This window comes from Malaya genurostris, chromosome 1, assembly GCF_030247185.1.
Source record: "Malaya genurostris strain Urasoe2022 chromosome 1, Malgen_1.1, whole genome shotgun sequence".
NCBI lineage: Eukaryota > Metazoa > Arthropoda > Insecta > Diptera > Culicidae > Malaya > Malaya genurostris.
Genome location: NC_080570.1, coordinates 23,972,353 through 23,992,369, shown reverse-complemented (window position 1 = coordinate 23,992,369; position 20,017 = coordinate 23,972,353). Strand labels below are relative to the sequence as shown.

General features: G+C 39.0%; 1 protein-coding gene across 2 annotated transcripts; it reads left to right on the top strand.

Annotated features, from left to right (window-relative positions):
- The first annotated feature begins 3,924 nt into the window (after positions 1-3,924).
- On the top strand, positions 3,925-7,904 carry LOC131434985 (uncharacterized). Of its 2 annotated transcripts, none has more exons than XM_058602384.1 (2): positions 3,925-7,523; positions 7,603-7,904. In XM_058602384.1, exons 1-2 carry the CDS (start codon positions 4,007-4,009, stop codon positions 7,794-7,796), a joined length of 3,711 nt encoding a protein of 1,236 aa, XP_058458367.1. In that variant the 5' UTR covers positions 3,925-4,006; the 3' UTR covers positions 7,797-7,904. The 2 variants fall into 2 exon arrangements, with proteins under 2 accessions (XP_058458367.1, XP_058458375.1); XM_058602392.1 differs by having other exon boundaries at positions 3,925-7,527; positions 7,603-7,734.
- Positions 7,905-20,017: the final 12,113 nt, after the last annotated feature.

Sequence of the window (20,017 nt, the reverse complement as noted above, 5' to 3'; positions counted from 1 at the left end):
TACAGGCTTACATTTTTACAAAACAATTTCAAGGAATTTGTCATGATAAACGAATCGTAGTAGGCATGTGTGTCGAACGGCAGAAATATTTCACTCCCTTCGACGTTTGTTTATAAACGAAAAATGTATTTCTTTTTCGATAGAAAAACCTTTTTTAATCCACCTAGTGGTGTAATGATGCCTTTCTCATATTATCTATACTTCCAAAATTAGCACAAGAAGATTCTGTGAAGAAATTTCTTCTTTCAATCTTGAATAAAATAAGAAACATTCTTTGGGTATGAATCATAACGACATAACATTTTTAATTTGTAAACAGTTATGTCAAGTTTATAAGATTTTTTCTTTATTTTGCATCGTCGCACTAAATGATTAAACACACTGTACTCTATAGATCTGGAACCGGAAGTCGGACTCGAATGAAATTAAACAGCAACCTATGAGACTATAGGAATTTTCATTTGATTCTGTTTATGGAAATCGATAAAATCATCTCTGAGAAAATTGAGTGGGTCTCGTTTTAGAGTTTTTAACCACATTTTTTGAAAAATTGGAACCAGCACTGCCGAAGTCGGTTCGTTTAGTAAGTAACTAACATAACCTACAAATTGAATCAGTTTCAAGTCAAATGTAAAAGAATTTTACCCTTTTTTGCATCGTCGCTGACGGTGTGAAATTCAATAGTAACTTATGGGACTATGGGATTTTTTATTTTATGAGTGACATTATTTGACACATACTTACACACAGACACATACATTGCTAAGCTCGATGAACTGTGTCGAATGATAGAGAACACTTAGCTCTCTGGGCCAGTTTAAAACTAGTCAATTTTTCAAGTGATTGCATAAACTTTCTATTTTTCACCTGAAATATATAAATTTAAATGTAGCAACCCTGCACGCTATACGAAATTTAACAAAGCACCATGTGCGAGCGGAGCAAAGCCGCACGTACCGACGCGTACCAGTTTTGCATCGTCATTTTGAATGACGATCTGAATGTTTTGACACTAATCGCCCTATAATTTCGGAACCGAAAGTCGGATCTGGATGAAATTGTACAGTATATTTAAAGACAATGATAGCTTTAATTTGCATCATGATTCGTGAAAATCGGCTTAATCGTTGCTGAGAAACCGAAGTGAGCTCTGTTTTTGGAGCTTTTTTTCACTATTATCGGTGCTTTCGGAAGCGGAAACCGGGGACTAGTAATCCCAAAGCAGTTTTATATATTCACTAATTAACTAGATGAATTTGGCAGTAAACTTAAAAAAAATGTGCTCCTCGTTTCGCCATCACTTGTGAAAAAACACTCATGAAATTGAAAATTTACACTAATCGCATTGTAATACCGGAACCGAAAGTCGAATCTGGATCAACTTTTTAGGGACTTTTTAAAGAATTTCAAGGCTTTTTGTTTGGTTCTTAGTTTGTGAAAATCGGGTAAGAAATCAGTTGTGTAAAGTTCCCTAGCGAACATTCTTCTGGATGATATTTAAGAATAAACTTCATACATTGAATATATCTGATCTGATTCTCTAACAGAAGATTTTTGAGAAATACATTTTCAAAGGCGTTGTATCTCAACCCTTTGCAGAATGCATGTTGAATAAATTTGCCGATGAACAAAAGCTGAACCTTTCTGAAAATGCTAAATTTCAACTCTTGCGATTTGTTACTCTGTTGATTAGTTGATCAATAGTGGTGGTGTATTCGAAATTTATTCAGAAAAACCGTGGTGGTAGAGTAATACCATCAATAAAAGCAGTAAGTGATGTGATTAATAATAGTTATTATGATAAAAAGATTAATAAAAAATTACAAATCAGCTGCAAAGCATGTTATGCAGCTGATTAAAAATACTATCTAATTTAACTTGATTATCATATACAGAAGTAACAGGAGCGCAGATTATCGTTACGCCAATTCAAACGCTGCACCTGCTGTGTGTTCGAGACATGCAAAATGCTGCGCTACTGTTACTTCTATAAATCAAATTCATGCTAAATAGCGTTTTATTGGGTTTAATCTAAATAGTGTAGTGCATTTCGTCGTTATAATCACTGTTTGGAATGTGAAAAAAAAAATTGTTGTTGTTCGCATTGACCTCCTTATGTGCATTAAAAATATCGCAGTCAGCATTGCTCAGTAGCTAATTTATTCAGTAGAGATTTTTTATTTATGAAAATATAATAGTTAAATCTCTCACGAATCATTTCGGTGTCGAAATGAAGCGTAGTGGGAGCGAAGCATCGAAATATCATCGGAAATTCTTCTCCCTTTCGAGTATCTCTTCAGTGATATTTCTGTGGGTGAAAATTCTTAAGCAACTTTCGCTGACACAAAAAAACGCTTGTGAACTTCGAGATTCAGAGTTTTGTGGATGTTTGTTTCTTGAATGAAAATATTGGAAGTGAATTTTTCAGTTACTGAGTTTTTTTTTCTCAGAAATGAACTTTTTCTGAACATGATTTTTACAACACTGAATTCTAATAATTATAATAAATTCTGTTCGGTCTGTGAAAATGTGCATGTTTAACTTTATCATACAATTTTATCTGAGGAAAAAGGTCTCGAATTTAGAGAGAGTTTGTTTATGCAATACTTGCGTTGTAATATCTGATAATATGCTGAAGACATAACTGAGTGCTAATTTTACCTTATTATAATTTAGCTATGCGTGGGAGATGCGCATTGTTTTATCTAAGTGAGCAGATATTTTGATTAACAACAATGTTTCAACCGTGGAATTATCAGCATGTTAGTGGAGACTTATGGCTGTTGAATTGTGAGATCTGATTCCCCATTGTAACGAAAGCTTTACAAAATATATACTCTGTTATCAAAATATTGACCGTTTGCTTCAAACCAGATGCGATGACATTTGTCTTTTGAAATCAATATTCCTGGATCAAAATTTCGTTCAAGTCAAACTGACAATATTATCTTGTTTTCGAGTCTTCCAGCATGGATTATCATAAAAAAAATCTGCAAAATGGTTTTTGATTTGTGTTGATTCAAAAACAAAAAAAAAATTTAAAATGTGGTTTCATCGTTGTGTTCCAGTCTTTATGAACCGTTCTTCTGACTCCGCAAGTTTGGAACTCCGAACAGTGAAGAACAACTCTAATTCATGGCCTCGGTTGATCACATCCATAAGTTGTATTTAAAATTTTTATTCTTATTCAAGCACACTGCATCGCCTACTACGATTTCCCAGTAAAAAGAAACTTGTTAAAAGTTTTATTCAATGTCAAATCGATTTATCTGTGTTTTAAATATTGTAAATTTTAGAATTGTTTCTTTACAAAGATAATAGACACAGTTAGCCTCATTTCAAGCAATCATTTTCAACGATTTTACGGACTCTAAATCGTGAATGAGCCAAAATGTTTTTCATCTGCATTATGGTGAAATCAACCTTAAACAAGAGAGAGCAAAAAAAACATAGCCAACTTTGGTGGCCACGTGGTGCAGCCGCACTTACTAAACATTGACCTCGCGTTTTTGTTTTCCGTTTTTTTCCTCGGTCGGACTTTATTCGACCTTTCTTCCCATTTAACCTCACACTGATCACCCGCAGTGGCGTACCGCACTTCCGAAATAATAAAATCTGTTCTGAGGATCCGCCTCCTTCGGTAGCAGCGGTCAGCGACACATGCACTCACACTTGCGTTGCTTGTCGGGACACTCCGATTTATTTGTTGTCATTTATCGGTATCCCTGGAAACGACCAGCTAACCCTTGAAATTTTAATGCGACTCTCCCTGGGTTGTATTCTAGGAAGGAGAACGCACTGTTTTTATTTTCCTTCGGACGATTTGCATCCTGCGATGACTCGGTTAGGGTTGGTCCCTTGCCGTTTATATCGATTTACCAAAATGTGCCCATCATAAAAACTGATTCAGCGAGAAACAACCGTGGTAAACTTGACTTGGGAAAGGATTTCGGCTTCGAAATCATTTCAGTTTGAGATTTTGACCACGACGGAAGTGTTAGCCAAGATGCCCATCACAACTCCGAAAGTGCCGGATGGTTTGCCGGAACTTATGAAAGGGCTGGCGAAAAGTGTCATCAAAGAAAATCCGGAGAATATTTACGTCCATGCGGCAGAATACTTCGAGAATCTGATCCGCGAACGTGATGGTTCTTTGGAGAAAGGTTACATGAATTTCAGTGCCCACAAGGTGTACGCAGATTCCAAGGACAAAGGCCGTGAAAAGAACGGAAATCAGAGCAGTGAAAGTGCCGGCGAGGCTGTCAGTTCATCCAGCGGTATTCAGGCACAAACGGTTAGCGATGGAGATGATGACGAGAGTGGCGGAAGTGCCAAGGCGTCTGCTAGAGGAAAACGTAAGAAGCGTGCACGAAAGCAAGGCTCAAAAGGTTCTAACAAATCGGTGGACAAGAATGATGCACCGGTTTCGGCTGATGTGTTAAATAGAAAGGGTAGTGCGAAAGGTACGACAAAAGACACAATTACCGAGGAAGTGGTAGTGACGAAAGATACAATCCCGAAGGAAAATGCAATTGGGAAAGGGTTGAGTGTTGATTCGGAAGCTGCTGCCAACGCGGTTTTGACAGTGTTAGGAGAATCGGTACTAGATCTGGAAGAAGCAGACCGAGAAACCGGAGAGGTCGGCACGGAAACGAAAGAGAACCATGTACATCCGATCAATTGTGAAGATGTGGGTTCTTATCCGCCGGATTCGAACGACCCAGAAGTGGAAGATTTTGGAAGTGCTCCAAGCACAGCTGAAATTGTTGGTGAAGTAGTTGTCGCAGCAGAAGCTCTAGTAGAAAGTGCTAACGGAAGTAAAGAAGTCGAGCAGATCTCATCAAATATCGATGAAGTAGATCTATCGTTGACGGAAAATATATCTCCAGAAAAAGAGGAGAAAGATACGGTCAATGGTAATGGATTAGTTGAACAAATGGTTGAAGACAAACCAGATGAACAGGATTCTGGTGAACCTGCTCTGGTAGGACAAGATACGGTTGATACTGCAGAAAATAAGGATCATATTTCGACTGAAGAGGTCCCTGTTATGCCAGACATACCTGATGAAGAGCCTAAAGTAACGGACGAACCGATAGTCGAAGAATCACCCAAGAACGTTATGGAAAACTCAGAGACAGCACAGGAAAATGAATCAAACGTAGACAAAAATTCAGTTGATGTTGATGCAAATGATATCGAATTAACAGTTGAAAGCGAATCTGCTGATCCGGTTGAAGACAACGGGAAAGAAATCGTAAAAAGTGACAGTGAAAATCTCTCGGATAAGTTGACAAATGCTGAAAAATCTGATGATCAGGACTTAGTTCAAGAAAAAGATCCATCAGCTGACGAAAATACAGAACAGTTGACTGGGAGTTCTCTAGATAAAGAGACTACTCCTGATAAACCTATAACGGAAGAAGATACTTCTGCTTCCGACAAAGACAAACCAGATAGTCCTCAAACAGAACAACCAGACGTGGAAGTTGCGTCAAACGAAGGCACAGTAGCATCACCGGTAATTGAATCGGAAACAATTGAACCATCTGAAGACAAGTCTGTAAAAGAAGAGCAATCAGGATCACCACAGGAACCGGATGCAGTTGAACCGGTAGAAGACGCACCACCCGCAGAATCCATTTTGGATAGTACTTCGATAAAACAATCGCAGGAAGAAACCGAATCGGAGCAAAATCCAAGTGTTGATCAGTCAGACGAAGCCACTAACGAATCATCTACCAAAGAATCGGAAGCAGAGGAATCCGTTGCGGTAATTGATCAAATGTTGGATGCCGCTGTTGAAGAAGGCGAACTGTCGGTTAGTAGCCGAATGGCCGATGGCGTTGAAGAACCTGATGCAAACCCACAGGATCCAGGCGAGCTTGGATCTAGTGAAGATACACCACAGACGAGTAGTGATGGGAATCAGCTTCCTTCAGAACCGTCGGCACCTCCAGGCGAACCGGAATCAGAAGATAAGTCAAAAGACGAAGTCGAAGTTGAATCAAGTCTGGAAGATAAACCCAAAGAGACTAATGAAGCTTCTGAAAATGCTACTTTGTCTGCTAATAAATCCATTGACGATGACCAGAAAGACGAAGTTGTTGAAGAACCATGCGTTCAGCGGGAAGTGTCACCCTCTACTTCCAAACCGGAACGCAAGTTGGACCACAGTGCCGAATTGGAAGAGATCAAGAAAGTGAACTTGGCGTCATTCGACGCTAATTCAGCCGAAGCCCTTTTCTATTCATTGAAGAAGTCCGAGTTAGAAAATGAGGAGAATCGTTCGAAAACTCCCAGTGAGGACAAGAATGAAGATGATGACGCCGATGTTGTGGTTTCCGAGGAAACCGATGATCCAAGCCAGATTCGCCGAGAGCAGACCAAACGAAGCTTCACCGATGATTTTTTAGCGGAGGGCCCCATCACTGAGGAAGCTACAGAGCCAACCGAAGGTGATGGGGTTGAAGGTAGTGTGATGGATGAGGTTTTTGATCCGATGGTGGCCGCTACAAACCGTAACCAGGATTTGCTTGATCAAATGCATTTCCGAGATGATTCCAGTATGAACGAGCCCACGAAAAAACGAGCTCCCATGCGACGTAGTTTAACGGAGAAAGCAGATTTGTCTAGGCAAGACTCGAACTATGTCGATTTGAGAAAATATGATCCAGACTACGTTGAAGAGGAAGATCAATTCGACGGGTACTACATTGGAAATATTCGTAACAAAATACTTGCCAGTTCTGTGTCCATGGCAGATTCCGATGAGGGTGATCCAGGGCGTACGGAAGAGTTGATAGATGATAACAACGTACGAACAGCTCTGGAAACGATCATATCGACTGATACGGAATCAACTTTACCCTCGCAAATAACGGTGCAGGCAAACCGAGGTTTTTTGAAGAAAACATCCAACATTCCGTACGCTTCGTTCGGCAACAACGCTATCGATCAGTCACTGGACGAGTTCATTGAACGTGAAGAACAAAAGAAAGAAGAGGAGGCGGAGGCAAAGGCAGCATCCAAGATTCAACGATCTTACCGACAATTCCGTTCGAACAAGCAAAAACTACTGAGGGACTACCACAGCACTATGCACACCTTCACCGAAGATCAGTCGACGGAAAGCACGGAGGATTATTCGAGTGTCATTAAGGTTCAGGTAGATCAGAAACAACCGGCAGAAGGTTTGAAAGATGATTCATTTGAAGCTGCTAGGTTGGAAAACTCACGCAAACCGATGTACAGCTGGAACATCGATGAAGACGACACGGTAGCTCGCCGGATGACGTTAACTCGCGGTACGGCACTACAGAAAATGTCTACAAGGGAAGACGAGTCGATCAGATCGAACCCTGGGTTGACAGACGCGAAAAGCTCCGGTGGTCCTTCAGCTAGAAGCATTGGCACCGAGAATGGCAGTGTGATTTCATCCAGCGAACTCTCGTCGGATAAGAAAACCGGCACCGACAGTGACGAGAAGGAAAATGACGTCGTTCACGGCTCCTCAAACTCAAGTTAGTAAGGGTTACCGAGTTAGAAATGTGACAATCTGCGAGAATCTGTTTTTTTTTTTGTTTGTTTGTTTACTTTCAGGCGCACCAGCGGCGGACGGAAAAATTCGCCCGCTTAGTGCCGGCAAAAAGCACAGCTCACTAGATGCACAGCAGAAGTTGTTTATCGTCGCACGGCAACGCACCATGCCGGTGCAGATTGATTCATCGCTGATCCGAATGCTGCCGAAGCACCTGCGAAAGCGCAACAAAAGCGCCGGTATTGTTCGGAAGTAAACGCCAGACAGGTTGCGTCGTTTCGAGCATGGAGAATGGAATTTGATTCAGGGTTTTTTTTGTTGTGTTTTGACGTTTGAATATTTTGGGCACACATTTGACCTTTGACAGTTACTAAATTTAACGAATTTTAAATAAACTGAAAATAATCTAACATTGAGATTTATCTACAATCATTTAAACGCAAACTGCAATACGTTGTAGTTAAATATTTACTACAAACTTATCTAGCTTAGCTATCCCAAGGAGACAAAAAAAAACACGACCAAGGAGCAAGTCCACTGAAATTGTTTTATAGCTCTGCGTCGATTGTCTATTTACGAGATATCTGAGAACGTGTGATAATCGCCCTCATCTTTCCACATCCACCAAAGATTGCTCTGGAAACAAACAAGATTTTTTTCATATTTGATGAAACCAACCAAGAATGTTGTCTTCTATCCAATGAATTTGTACTGCAGTAACATGATAAAGTCGCTACAAACAGTATATCTGCGACCAAATCTCATATCAGCTGTCTGTCAAAGAAGGTCGATTCTCACAAAAGCAAAAAAATCTCTCACCTACCGAGAAATGCTTCAAAATCGTACAATTTTCGGATTCTACAAAAATCTCAATCTTAGTAATACAAAGAACTAGAAAGGGCGAAACTGTCATTCCATTTGTTTACGTAACTTTCGCCCTCCGTGTTCCATGCCAACAAACAGGACGATACTTCAATTGCTAGTAAGTTCTTTATTTTAGTGATAAAATTTGCATGCCTTTTAAAGATAAACCAATAGTTCATCGACTAATCAAAAATTGATCTGAGAATATACGAAAATTTCTAAATAGGATATGTTTCCATACACAGAAAGGTACCTGACCTGACAGCTGTGACCTCTCGACAACAATCCGACGTTAACAAAAGTCATCCTAGAGTCAATTATTTTGATAAAACAATTCGACGGGATGAAATATTTTCTTCAAGGTAAAAAATTCTGATTGAAATCATTTTTTTTTTTTGGAGAAGTATACGATTAGCAAGCCATTCGACAATAAACACACCCCTCTCCATGTTTGTGTAAATAACGAAAGGATAACAAATGTGTGCTCCGGCCGGGACAAGACAAGTTTATTATGTTTTCGCGTGTTCTGGTATTTCGGAACGGTTTGTAAGGCACACATCTGGTTCGTATGGTGCTTATCGTATTTTTAATTTGCGGGATGCGAATGGCAAATTTTTCCCATCATTTTAGCAGCTACCCCGCAAAAGTGTGCTTTCGAAAGACGAGATTTTACCGGTGACGTAGTTTGCGAAGTAAAAATATGATTTATTTGCTATTAATGGATTCTATTTATGGGCTAGTGATTCGGGAGTCGAATAAAAACAGTCTATAGATTCTCTTCGATATTAAAGTAACATATGGAGAGATATTGAATGCATCGCACCGTAAGTTCGTAAACAAACTTTTGACATTTCTTACGGTATTTACTTTCTACAAAAAGATTATAAAAATAGAGTGTACGAAACAAAAACAGGAGTTTCCAAAAAAGAATAGAATTTTAATAAATCAATTCTTGCCTTTGATAGGGTGAAGCCAGAGTGGGCGTGACATGCGACGCGAAGCGATGCGAATATGAAAAGATCTGAATTTTTCCAGCAAAAAAAAAAATATGTACATTCCAGAGTAAACACAAGGCGTTGCGTAGTGACGAGCGATTTTCGGTGCGACAAACAACGATCAGCCCGTGCTCAGTTTTTCATGCGGTTGACGAGCGAACAAAGGTTTCCTAAATTATATTTCGTTGTGACAGAAGAAGATAATTTGATTGATGGCAAGTACAATCAATGAAATTACATTAAATGAGTTGGAAAAGTTTAAAGTTTACATAAATTTTTCAGATGAAAATGCTACGGAAAAATGGTTTCAGTTGGTTATGTAATCTCCTCGAGCTGGCTTTATTGCAACAGGCATTTTTACACCATCAAATAAACTTCCGGAAAATCTTCGAGAAATATAAAGCATTCTGTATATTACAAACGACAACGGCAGGATTGATACCGTCGAAGATGTGTCATTTAAAATAGCACCTAGTCAGATCGAAACATTCGAACTAGTCAAGACTTCCAGTGTATGTTTAGTTGCTATTCTATTACGCCTATCAGCAAGAAAGTTGAACAGAATATTCCGAAAATAATAACCAATCGGTACTACTTCTGCAAATAGAACTTCGGAAGTAAAAACTACTGGAGAAAAAGTAACATCGCCGCGTGAGAAAGATTTGCATTCTTCAAAAAAAAAGCTTTAACTTCGGATTGAGCTGCAGCAATTGACGCAACAGCATGTAGATGGCTTAAATAAGAGTGGATTCAGTCAAGATGATTTCATTTGATTTTGATTAGAATGAATAAATATGAACATATATAATTCGGTTTTGGCTGGCTACGATCTCTCATTAAAAAGCTTTCGCATCGCGCGTCGCACCCACTCTGGTTTCACTCTTATCCTACTAATTCTTCGGTCCATTCTGTTGACCCAATATGGGAACACTTTTACCAGCATGGTTTCCAGGGTTTGTCCTTGCAGACGAGAGGTTTAACGAAATCAGCGAGTATCACATCTTTCAAGGAGTCATGTCTAACTAGTAATATCAGATCATCGTCAGATGTTCTTCCTTGTTCTTTACTATCAACTCCGATAGGAAGCACCTCCTGAGCGTCTGGAGAGTCCGGTGGTCAAATTTTTTTGTTGTGTTGGTACATATGTCCCTAATGCATGGTGAAATTTTCAGCTGTATTCATTGTTTACATTCTGTCTTGTAGCGACTGGTGTAGACGTGTTTTTTTTTAGCTCGGCGAATTTTGTTAGTTTAAACAATGGAAGAATTGAAGAGTCAAAGAATTTGTATTAAATTTTGCGTGAAAAATGAAATAAAGTGTAACCAAGTGTGCGAAATGTTACAGAGAGCCTACGGTGAGTCTGCTATGAAAAGAACAAGTGTTTACGAGTGGTATAAGCGTTTCCAAGATGGCCGCGAAGACGTTGAAGACGACGAACGCTCCGGTCGACCCAGCACGTCAATAGTCGATGAAAATGTGGGAAAAGTGGAAAAAATGATTATGGATGATCGCCGAATCACTATTAGAGAAGTTGCTGATGAAGTTGGCATATCAGTTGGCTCATGCCATCATATTTTTTCAAATGTTTTGGGCATGAAACGAGTGGCAGCAAAATTCGTTCCAAAACTGCTGAATTTTGATCAAAAAAACAAACGCATTACCATCGCTCAGGAGCTGTTAAACGACGTCAACGACGATCCAAATTTACTTGAAAGGGTCATAACTGGTGATGAAACATGGGTGTACGGTTATGATGTCGAAACAAAAGCACAATCGTCCACGTTGAAGAGATAAAGGCAGAATCGCTGAGAGTGCTACAGAGCATTACAAAAAGTGACTATCAGGAGTGTTTCGAAGACTGGAAAAAACGCTGGCATAAGTGTATTATATCTAGGGGGATTACTTTGAAAGGGACCATATAGATGTAGACGAATAAATAAATATTTTTTTAGAAAAATGAGAATTCCGGGTATTTTTTGATCAGACCTCGTATCTGCGTGGAATGCTAATTTCCTCAGCAAAATAAAACAGCATCTCTTTTTCTTCCGTGATCCGGATTTTATGTACTCTTTCAAAAAGGTTATGTTTCCACATGGTTCTATGAAACAATCTGCATGCGATGCACATGACAAACCTAATGGAAATTGCACGCTGATGTAGACTTCACGTACATTTCTAAAAATAATTCTAATGAATATAAATACAATTTTATTTCGGTGTATAGCTAAGTAAAATAAGACAATGAAACAAACAAAATTTCTTATAATCTGTTCTGTATTGACTATTTTAATTTAGAATCTCGAAATTCATGAGAATATTAAAAAAAAACCCTTTATGAGATTCATAAAAACTGATCGGGTTAGCCAACTTATAAAGTTGTAGTGTACACAGAGCAGAGATCTTTTTTCAGCGATACGTACCGCCTACAAAACGCGCAAAAAACCGCATAACTTCAAAATCCGCGTAAAAAACCCCAAAACTGAAGAATTTTGTTTATGCCAAATGTTTTAGAAATGCATGAAATGTCGAGATTTGGTGTATTAATGAATAATTAATTAATGATACATTGCATTCGGAGCCTGTAAAATTCTATACGAATTGAATATTGCGTTATAAAGTTCATAACTTTTTTCTGATCTGAATAGTCGCAAAGTACGTAAAATCATACTATCAGTAAAATTACATCCCAATTATTGAGCTTCTGTAAAAATTGATTGTCGTGAAAATTAACTGACATACAGTTATTGATATTTTCAGTAAGTATATTTTGATTTACCTAATAATTAAAATTTATATATAATTTAAAAAAAAACGAAGCAGACCAAGAAAATAATCATAAGCTGCTTGAACAAATGTTTAATATTCCATTCTGCAATTCTAACGCATGGAAAAGTTTTGAAAACTTGAACTCGATCGTAATACAGAATAAAAACCTTACGTTCGATCGTAATATTAAAGTTGTAGTCTGCTCTTTCACTTATACCATTATAACTCCGGAACTGAAAGCGATAGTCATTTGATCATCGAACTTGATCAATAGTCTAAATGCAACTTTCAAACGAGCATAAGTTTGTTAAAATCGATTCTGTCATCTCTGAGCAAATAAAAGCGGTGAAAAAACAACGCGTTTTGTCGGTTGCGTCACTTTTATCATTATATCTCCGGAACCAAAAGTCACAGCTATTTGAAAATGATCAATGGCCCTACGGTAGCTTTCAAACCTGTCTAAGCTTGTCGAAATCGGTTCAGCAATTTTTCGAAAAAAAAATGAGCGGTAAAACGTCGTTGAACGGTGCACGCACACATCCTCACATTTCCGACATTTTCCGATTTCGTCGATCTATAGAGAAAGATGATTTTTAGTTAAATTCGAAATAACAATTTTATTTAACCGAATATATAAATTCAAAACTCAAGTTTTGCAGTTTAACAGAACTGATTAATGACCAGTTCTTCCTAGATTTCCAGTGGAAACTGTTGAAAGTTTGCTGAAAACTAACTCTAGCTGGACGGTAACGAAATGACGAAAATTCAATGACATTTGTAATGTCACTGTCAATCGGGTAACAATTCACTACTCAGCCCGTCTTTGAGACAATGTGGCCATATTTCTTGCCGGCATGGATTGCCAGAAATGTTCTGACTTACAGCATCCTATTACAAATCAGTGCGACCATTTAAGATGCAATAAAATGTTTATACTCCACAATTTCAGAGGACCAACTCTGTCATCATCTCAGCAGTCAGCGATTAATCGTCGCAAATCATCACGGACCGCCTACAGAAACGCGTTTATTTTTATCTCATTCACAATTTCGACGGTAAACATGTGGGAAGGTCGCGTGTAAATAATCAGTTTGACAGATATGATAATTTTCAAAATATCTTCCAGAATTCAAAACGGATTCTAGCAAATAGATAAGCAAGTCATTGCTATGTCAATTTCTTTCGGTTACCGGTAACATACGTCGGTCGATCAAATCAAAATTCATCGTCCTCCCGGCTTAGACAGATGCTGGCGGCATTTTTACGACAGATATAAAAATTGCTAGCATGTTTGGCATTGCATTCAAACCGGTGCGTCCATCGTTGATCGGAGGAGCAACCGTTTCCATGGTGAATATTTGTCGGAATGCGTGCAATTAATCATCTATAAATCCAAAACATTGCCGCGAACGCGTGCGGAAAGTCAAGATCTGTTTATTTATGAACTTACACCGCCTGCTGCGCCTCACCGACGACGACGACGACGACAACGGCCACTACGAAGACAGCCGTTATTCGATGACGTTCTAATCGTTTGCGCCTGCCTACATACCTATAGAGAACCAAAGCCGGATAGCCCTCGGTCGAATTACGATCGACCAGAGTAATGCGATCTAAATTTAGAGCGGGACAGTTTTTGCTCGGTTTCAGTCGGAAGGGGTGAGAGGGAGAAATGATCCAGGCATCCGGATCACGACGGATGTTTGTGCGTTTTTATGAAATTTCGTTAATGCCGATTATGCGCACTTAAGCCCAGTCTATGCAATCTGTTATGGTTATAAAGTTTCATACTAAAAAGTGGCGTGATTGCTTTCTATTTATGTTTGCCGTCATCAAGTCATGCAATTGTTAATTTTATATTCAACTACAAGAGCACGATGTTACGATGTCAGCACAGCCGACGATGTCATTTTCAAGAGCTTCAATTGACAAGTGACAATATTCTGATTGACCACGACGGTACGCCTGGCGCCTTCGCCATTTCGATTTTCATATTGATTGTTGGCTTTTACAGCAAGCCGCTGGCAGATTGACCTCAATGGGTTGGTGAGAATCTGTGTAAGATCGATTGAACTGATCAAGATGACAGAAGCGGTATAGTTTGATGGATGAAACATTTTACGGTCACACCGTTTCCGCGGCTACTTGGATCAAGTACTCTACGGGACTTATGAAATAAGCCAAACGTCATATTTGAATCACATTTCTTTCATCAAATCATAAACAAAAATGATCGTTTTGGCCTTTCCCGAGCTTCACGGTCGTAAAACTTTCTTAATAGCTATATCGTCGTATATTCAGATGTCTCTGCACGTACTTCTTTCCGGCAATAGACGATATTTACTTGTGCAGGCACTGTCATATAATCGTTAAAATAGCATTCACGATCATTTCTTTTCTGTTCGCATGGACGTCATACTCAATTTACTCTCAAACCGTTGTTGCATGGCCAATTTGGGTGAGGCTGCTGCTGTGGCGGGACTGACCGAACCGAGGGTACAAATTGTGAATTGTGTGTTCTCCGACCCCGACAGTTGAGATTGTCTTTTACTGTGTTCAAACGACAGGCACCGATAAATTGAATTGACGTCATTGGTGAATCTACGCATTTGAGCTCACAGCTTGCTGCGAACGTCGTCCGTCTTCCACGACCGACGGCCTGCTGCGTTCTGAACTTGACGAGATCACCCGAAAATCAGTTCTGAGCTATGGATATCAGTTGCCGAATAAATTTCAATGCAAAGTTTTTCTAAAGATTGATTTTGAAACACCATTACAAAATGCGCTTCTATCCGAGCTAAAAAAATCGATGATCGCTGCGAAAAAACAGGTGTTAAAATATCAAGCGTATAGCGACAGGATATTACACACTTAATTTCGTTCGGTAAATCTTGCCTCTTTTGACGAGTTTTGAACAGCCGAACTACCGAATATTTCCATTCTACTGATATATCAGCACAAATGAACATTTGTTGACAGCAGTACCTCAAGGTACCGCAGTGATAAAACGTGAATTTTACCGATAAAATTACCTACCGAGATTTGAACAGCTGAGGTCGGTAATCCAATTTAAGTGTGTACTTGCCCTACTTCATTGGAACCAATCGTGAACCTTCCGTAGACCGGAGATATTTGGCAAATTTTCAACCCGCCTTGTCCACCTCCGAAGAGTTTTTTCAATACCTCTTACCATCCTTTGACGTAGACTTTTTTGTTGAACTAAAACCGGACTCGGAGATTACAAAAGATGTTTTAGATTATAGAAATTTTATTCACTCGTCTCTCGGGTCAGAAAAACTTCCTAACCCTATATGCGAGTAGTTGCGAACTGAACCCTGGTAGGCTGCGTGAAAGACGATGGTCTTTTTCAGTATGCTTTGCCCGTCCCCCAAAAACAGTCGTTGGAATACATCTATACAGCGAGAAACGAACAAAAAATGGATGGCTAATATCAGAGACATAACCAAATGACGGGAATACAAACAAAATGGAATGTTGAACTGATCACTGGACCTGTGCTCTGGACCTGAATCTGGGACCAGAATTTTCGTCTGGCATTGAATTTTGATCCAGAATCCTAACACAGAACTCTGGATCTGGGTTCTGGTCGGCAGTTGAATTTTAGGTACTCAATTCCGATTCTCACTCAGATTCAGTTTTCAAAATCGGATCCATAATTCGGCTCCAAAATTCACTTCTAGAAAACCGATCCAGAATTCAGTTCAAAAATCTTCAAAATCTAAAATTTGATCCTGAACTTCTAGAATTTTGGATTCAAATTTTAGACCAGCATTCTGGAGCTGAATTCTTAATCTGGATTCTGGAATGCATTAAGAATTGAATTCGGTGAATACAATTAAATTTTTAATCTGATTTCTGGTCCTGAATTTCGATCTTAGTTTTCAGAACTTCTCAGTTCCAGATTTCGGTTCCAAAATCTAGGCTCTGATTCAAGTTCTAAAACTTCCAGAACCTTGGCTCTAAATTCTGGCCTTTGATTCAGAACGAAAAACTGAATTTTTGATCTGGATTCTGGGTGTGAAAAAAAAATCCTATTCTTGTTACCTGAAACTGAACTGAACGAGTCTATTACACAGGCTAGAATGAATGAATTATCAATTTTGCATGCTTTACTTAGTGAACATTTTTGAAAACTTTGAGTTCGAGTTATTTGTGATTATGTTATACTACTGAAAATTCTATCACAATTTGCTAATCACATCTCCGATGACGTGGAGAAATTATTGAGTTGATACGTTGAAGAAACAAGATAAATTCAAGATCTCCATTTGAATCTGAAATCTGGAACTGAATGATTGATTCTTGAACTGGATTCTATATCTGGAATTGAATTCTGAACCTGGAACTGTAACTATGTTGTGGGCAATTTGGTGGATTCATGTCTTTTGGGACGAAAGTTACATTTTTGGTAGTATACCATTCTACCGTTGATTTCGAGTAGTGGCAAGAAGCAAGATCTAGCCAGAAGAAAACAGGATCCTTGTGGCTTCGAATCATGGGTAGAAGTCGTTTGTGTAAACATTCCTTGATGTATATTTCGCTGTTCATTGAAGCAGTGGTGATGAAGGGTTTCGAAATCTTACCGCAGCTACAAATTGCTTGCCAGACCATAGCTTTCTTACCAAATTTTTCGACTTCAATCGATGTTTCGGACTGGTTTAACACTTGCCCTTCTCGCACCGTATAATATTGTGGTCCCGGCAAGGATTTGTAATCGAGTTTCACGTAGGTTTCGTCGTCCATGATCATGCAGTTCAAATTTCCAGCAAGAATCGTATTGTACAGTTTTCGAACCCTCGGCCTGATCGATGCTTCTTGTTTGCGTTTTGGTTGTTTCTGCTTCTTATAGGTTCGAAGATTCAAACGTTCTTTAGCACGAAGAACATTTCACTTCGAAGTGCTCACTTTGTTGGCCACATCCCGAACTGAAACCTCCTTCTTTTGCTCGAACGCATTCAGTATATGTTTATCCAACTGAGGGTTAGCAGGACCTTTTTTACGACCCGTTTTCGGTTTATCCTCAAAGGTGTTATTCTCACCAAACTTCCTGATTGCATTTCGCACGGCTTTTCACTTTTCCTTTCATTTTTGCTATCTTTCTCAGTGACAGTCCGCGTTCTGTGAACCATTTGTACACAATTTTTCGACGTTGTTATGCTGAAAGTCCACGCATTTCAAAACAAACTAATGAAAACGAATAAACAACTGCACAAGTGGTTAGAGTAGAGTGTAAACAACAGGACGCATAAAAAATGATAGATTCTAAACTATTGCGAAATGGCAGCGGTTTTTGGTTGCATCCATACTTTCTGGGACTGTCTTTACCGGAAAGATAATACCTTCTGATTTTGGTACACATCATGGGAAACTGATACTGATGGGAAGGCAGTGATAAAAGCAACATGGAAGGGAAATGTGAAGTGGGTGAGGTGGAAAAACAGTACAAAACATAAATGAAAGAAATCGTTCTGCATCCACGGAGAGGGTGTCAAAATGCACATTCAATAAAACCTTCACCTCCCGAGAGGATTTAGAGATTTAACAGAAGCGACACCATTCTGCATTCCCGAAAGAATGCAGAACGATTCGCAGTGTGTACGAACAGAATTAAATTCGGCACCCCATAAGAGATACCAAACGATCTGCTAAAGCAATACAATACAGAAAGGATTCATTCTTCCCAGGAAGAACGATTAATCCATCTGACTATAGCTCCTTACCGCAAAAGATAGAATATCCTTCCATTTTAGCTACCCATACACAGATCCAACCATGTATGGAGAACCAAAAACTTGGATACGTAGTTGCGTCGATGCGGGACAGTTACATTTTAAAAGGTACGTGCTGGTACGGAAGCAGAAAACACCACCGTCTAGCACACAGCGTGCTTTGTTCAATTTTATATAGCGTGCAGGGTTGCCACATTCAAATGACTTTGAGAATATATTTGATCTATCAAGCTAACTCAAAAATGACAAAAAGTGGTATGGGACTGATACGCGAGTATGCGAGGTATTTAGGGGTTAAGGCCAGTAGAATTCGTAAAACCACGTGGCTCGCTGTGCGTATTACATTTCTCTCCATGCTCTCTCGCAAATGTGTAGAGTGACTCTCGATGTGGCCGAAAGTTTTGATATTTTCGGTTACAAGTTTGATTACATCACATAAAATCCAATAAAGCTACCGCTTGTTTGGCAGCCTTGCTGAGCCGATTTTATTTCTCTCTCATGTTTCGTTACGTTACCAGGATTCAAGAGCAGAAAAAAATGGCACCGCCATAGGAATGGACTTCCCTTCACAAAAATAGCATTCGCTTAATTTTTATCGCGACAACATATATGTTTTTATGTACTAATCGCATCTAAACTAAATTATCTAGACATTGTCAGGATAGATTTTTGATCCATGCTTTTGAAGGCGAGATATTCAATGAACAAGTTGAAAGACGTTTTCAGCTATGCAATTCTTCCTTCAGAAAAAGACTTTCCCGAACGCTAAAGTCAATGAATCATTCTGAAATTTTCACAGAATAATCTAAACTAATTTTCTAAGAGATTAAGAGATTGTCAGTTAGTTTTTTTTTATATTCGTCACCGATTCTGAGAAAATCAGATTTGAAGCGTGAATAAAGCCATCTAAATCACCCTAAAACACACTGGCCTCAGCCCTTAAGTTGCGAACTAAAGGCCGTTTCTTCAATCATTGCGTTATAGATGATCATTGTCAACCCTAGACTAATCTTAGGTACTACAATTATCTGAAACGGAAAAGGATTGGAGTTAAAAAAAAATCTGAAAAGAATCTTATATGTAAAATCAATGAAATGCTAAAATGAGACTTATTTTTCCACTTATCGTTAGATCAGCCTACTAAGCTGATGAGTCGCTATTTTCACAACTTGACGGCTATCCACGCTGCTGCAAAAATGCATATATTTAGCCGTAATGAGTAACGGATGCGTGATCATCTTATCACAATGTATTCAAGTAATTTATCGGAAGTCATTACCTACTGATAAAGAGAACAAATCATTTTTGCATGAAAACAAAAACAACCGTGATAAATGCAATGTTTTTATTATTTATTCGAAGTACAATACACTGGCAGTCAATTGACACTCTTCCCCCGTATTCGTGTGATTCCTCTCAACAACAGCAGAGAAGCTAAAACGGAATGATGCATCACTGAAAGAGCATTAAACTTGCTTTAGCCATACAACGTCGCTTTGTAGAATCCAATGGGGGGCTAAACGCACGAACGATCAGGCAAGCAAGCAAGAAAGCAATATGCGCGAAAACAATTAAACCGTCTGATCTCTTTGTAGCGATGGGGGGCAAAATGCAATGCATCAACGGCATAAATTGCCCATGTAAGTGAAAACGAGAAACCATTTACACTAACTCTCTACCGATTGGACAATTTTCAATACACTCACGTGGGATTCCGATGGCGATTTGAAGAAACTTTTATTTTGTTTTGTTTTGTTATTTTTTTCGGGCTTTCGAACGAAACGGTTACCATGGGTTACCATCGTCTGCTGGACGATGACGGTGACGTGCTGGGGATCAAAAACACGATTCGCCTATCCAGACCGGTTTGCTAAGACCATTCGTGTCAAATTAGCGCTGAATGTGCATCGCACAAAACAAAACAAAAAACAGCGGCGAACGGATTCTCGAATATCTGGATCTGGTCATAAATGTCAAAAGGTTCGTCTTTTCGAGATAAGAAAAAGCCGATTGTCGAAGCCAGTTCACCTTACATAAAACACTCTTAATTTGAGGTTGAATTGTTGTGACGCGAAACAAATCTTCTGAAAATGGAGTTCGAC

Excerpts from the sequence above, each read along its gene's own strand:
- LOC131434985 (XM_058602384.1), top strand. The coding sequence starts at position 4,007 with ATGCCCATCACAACTCCGAAAGTGCCGGATGGTTTGCCGGAACTTATG. Across the intron at positions 7,524-7,602 it reads TCACGGCTCCTCAAACTCAA|GCGCACCAGCGGCGGACGGA; the intron begins GTTAGTAAGGGT and ends GTTTACTTTCAG.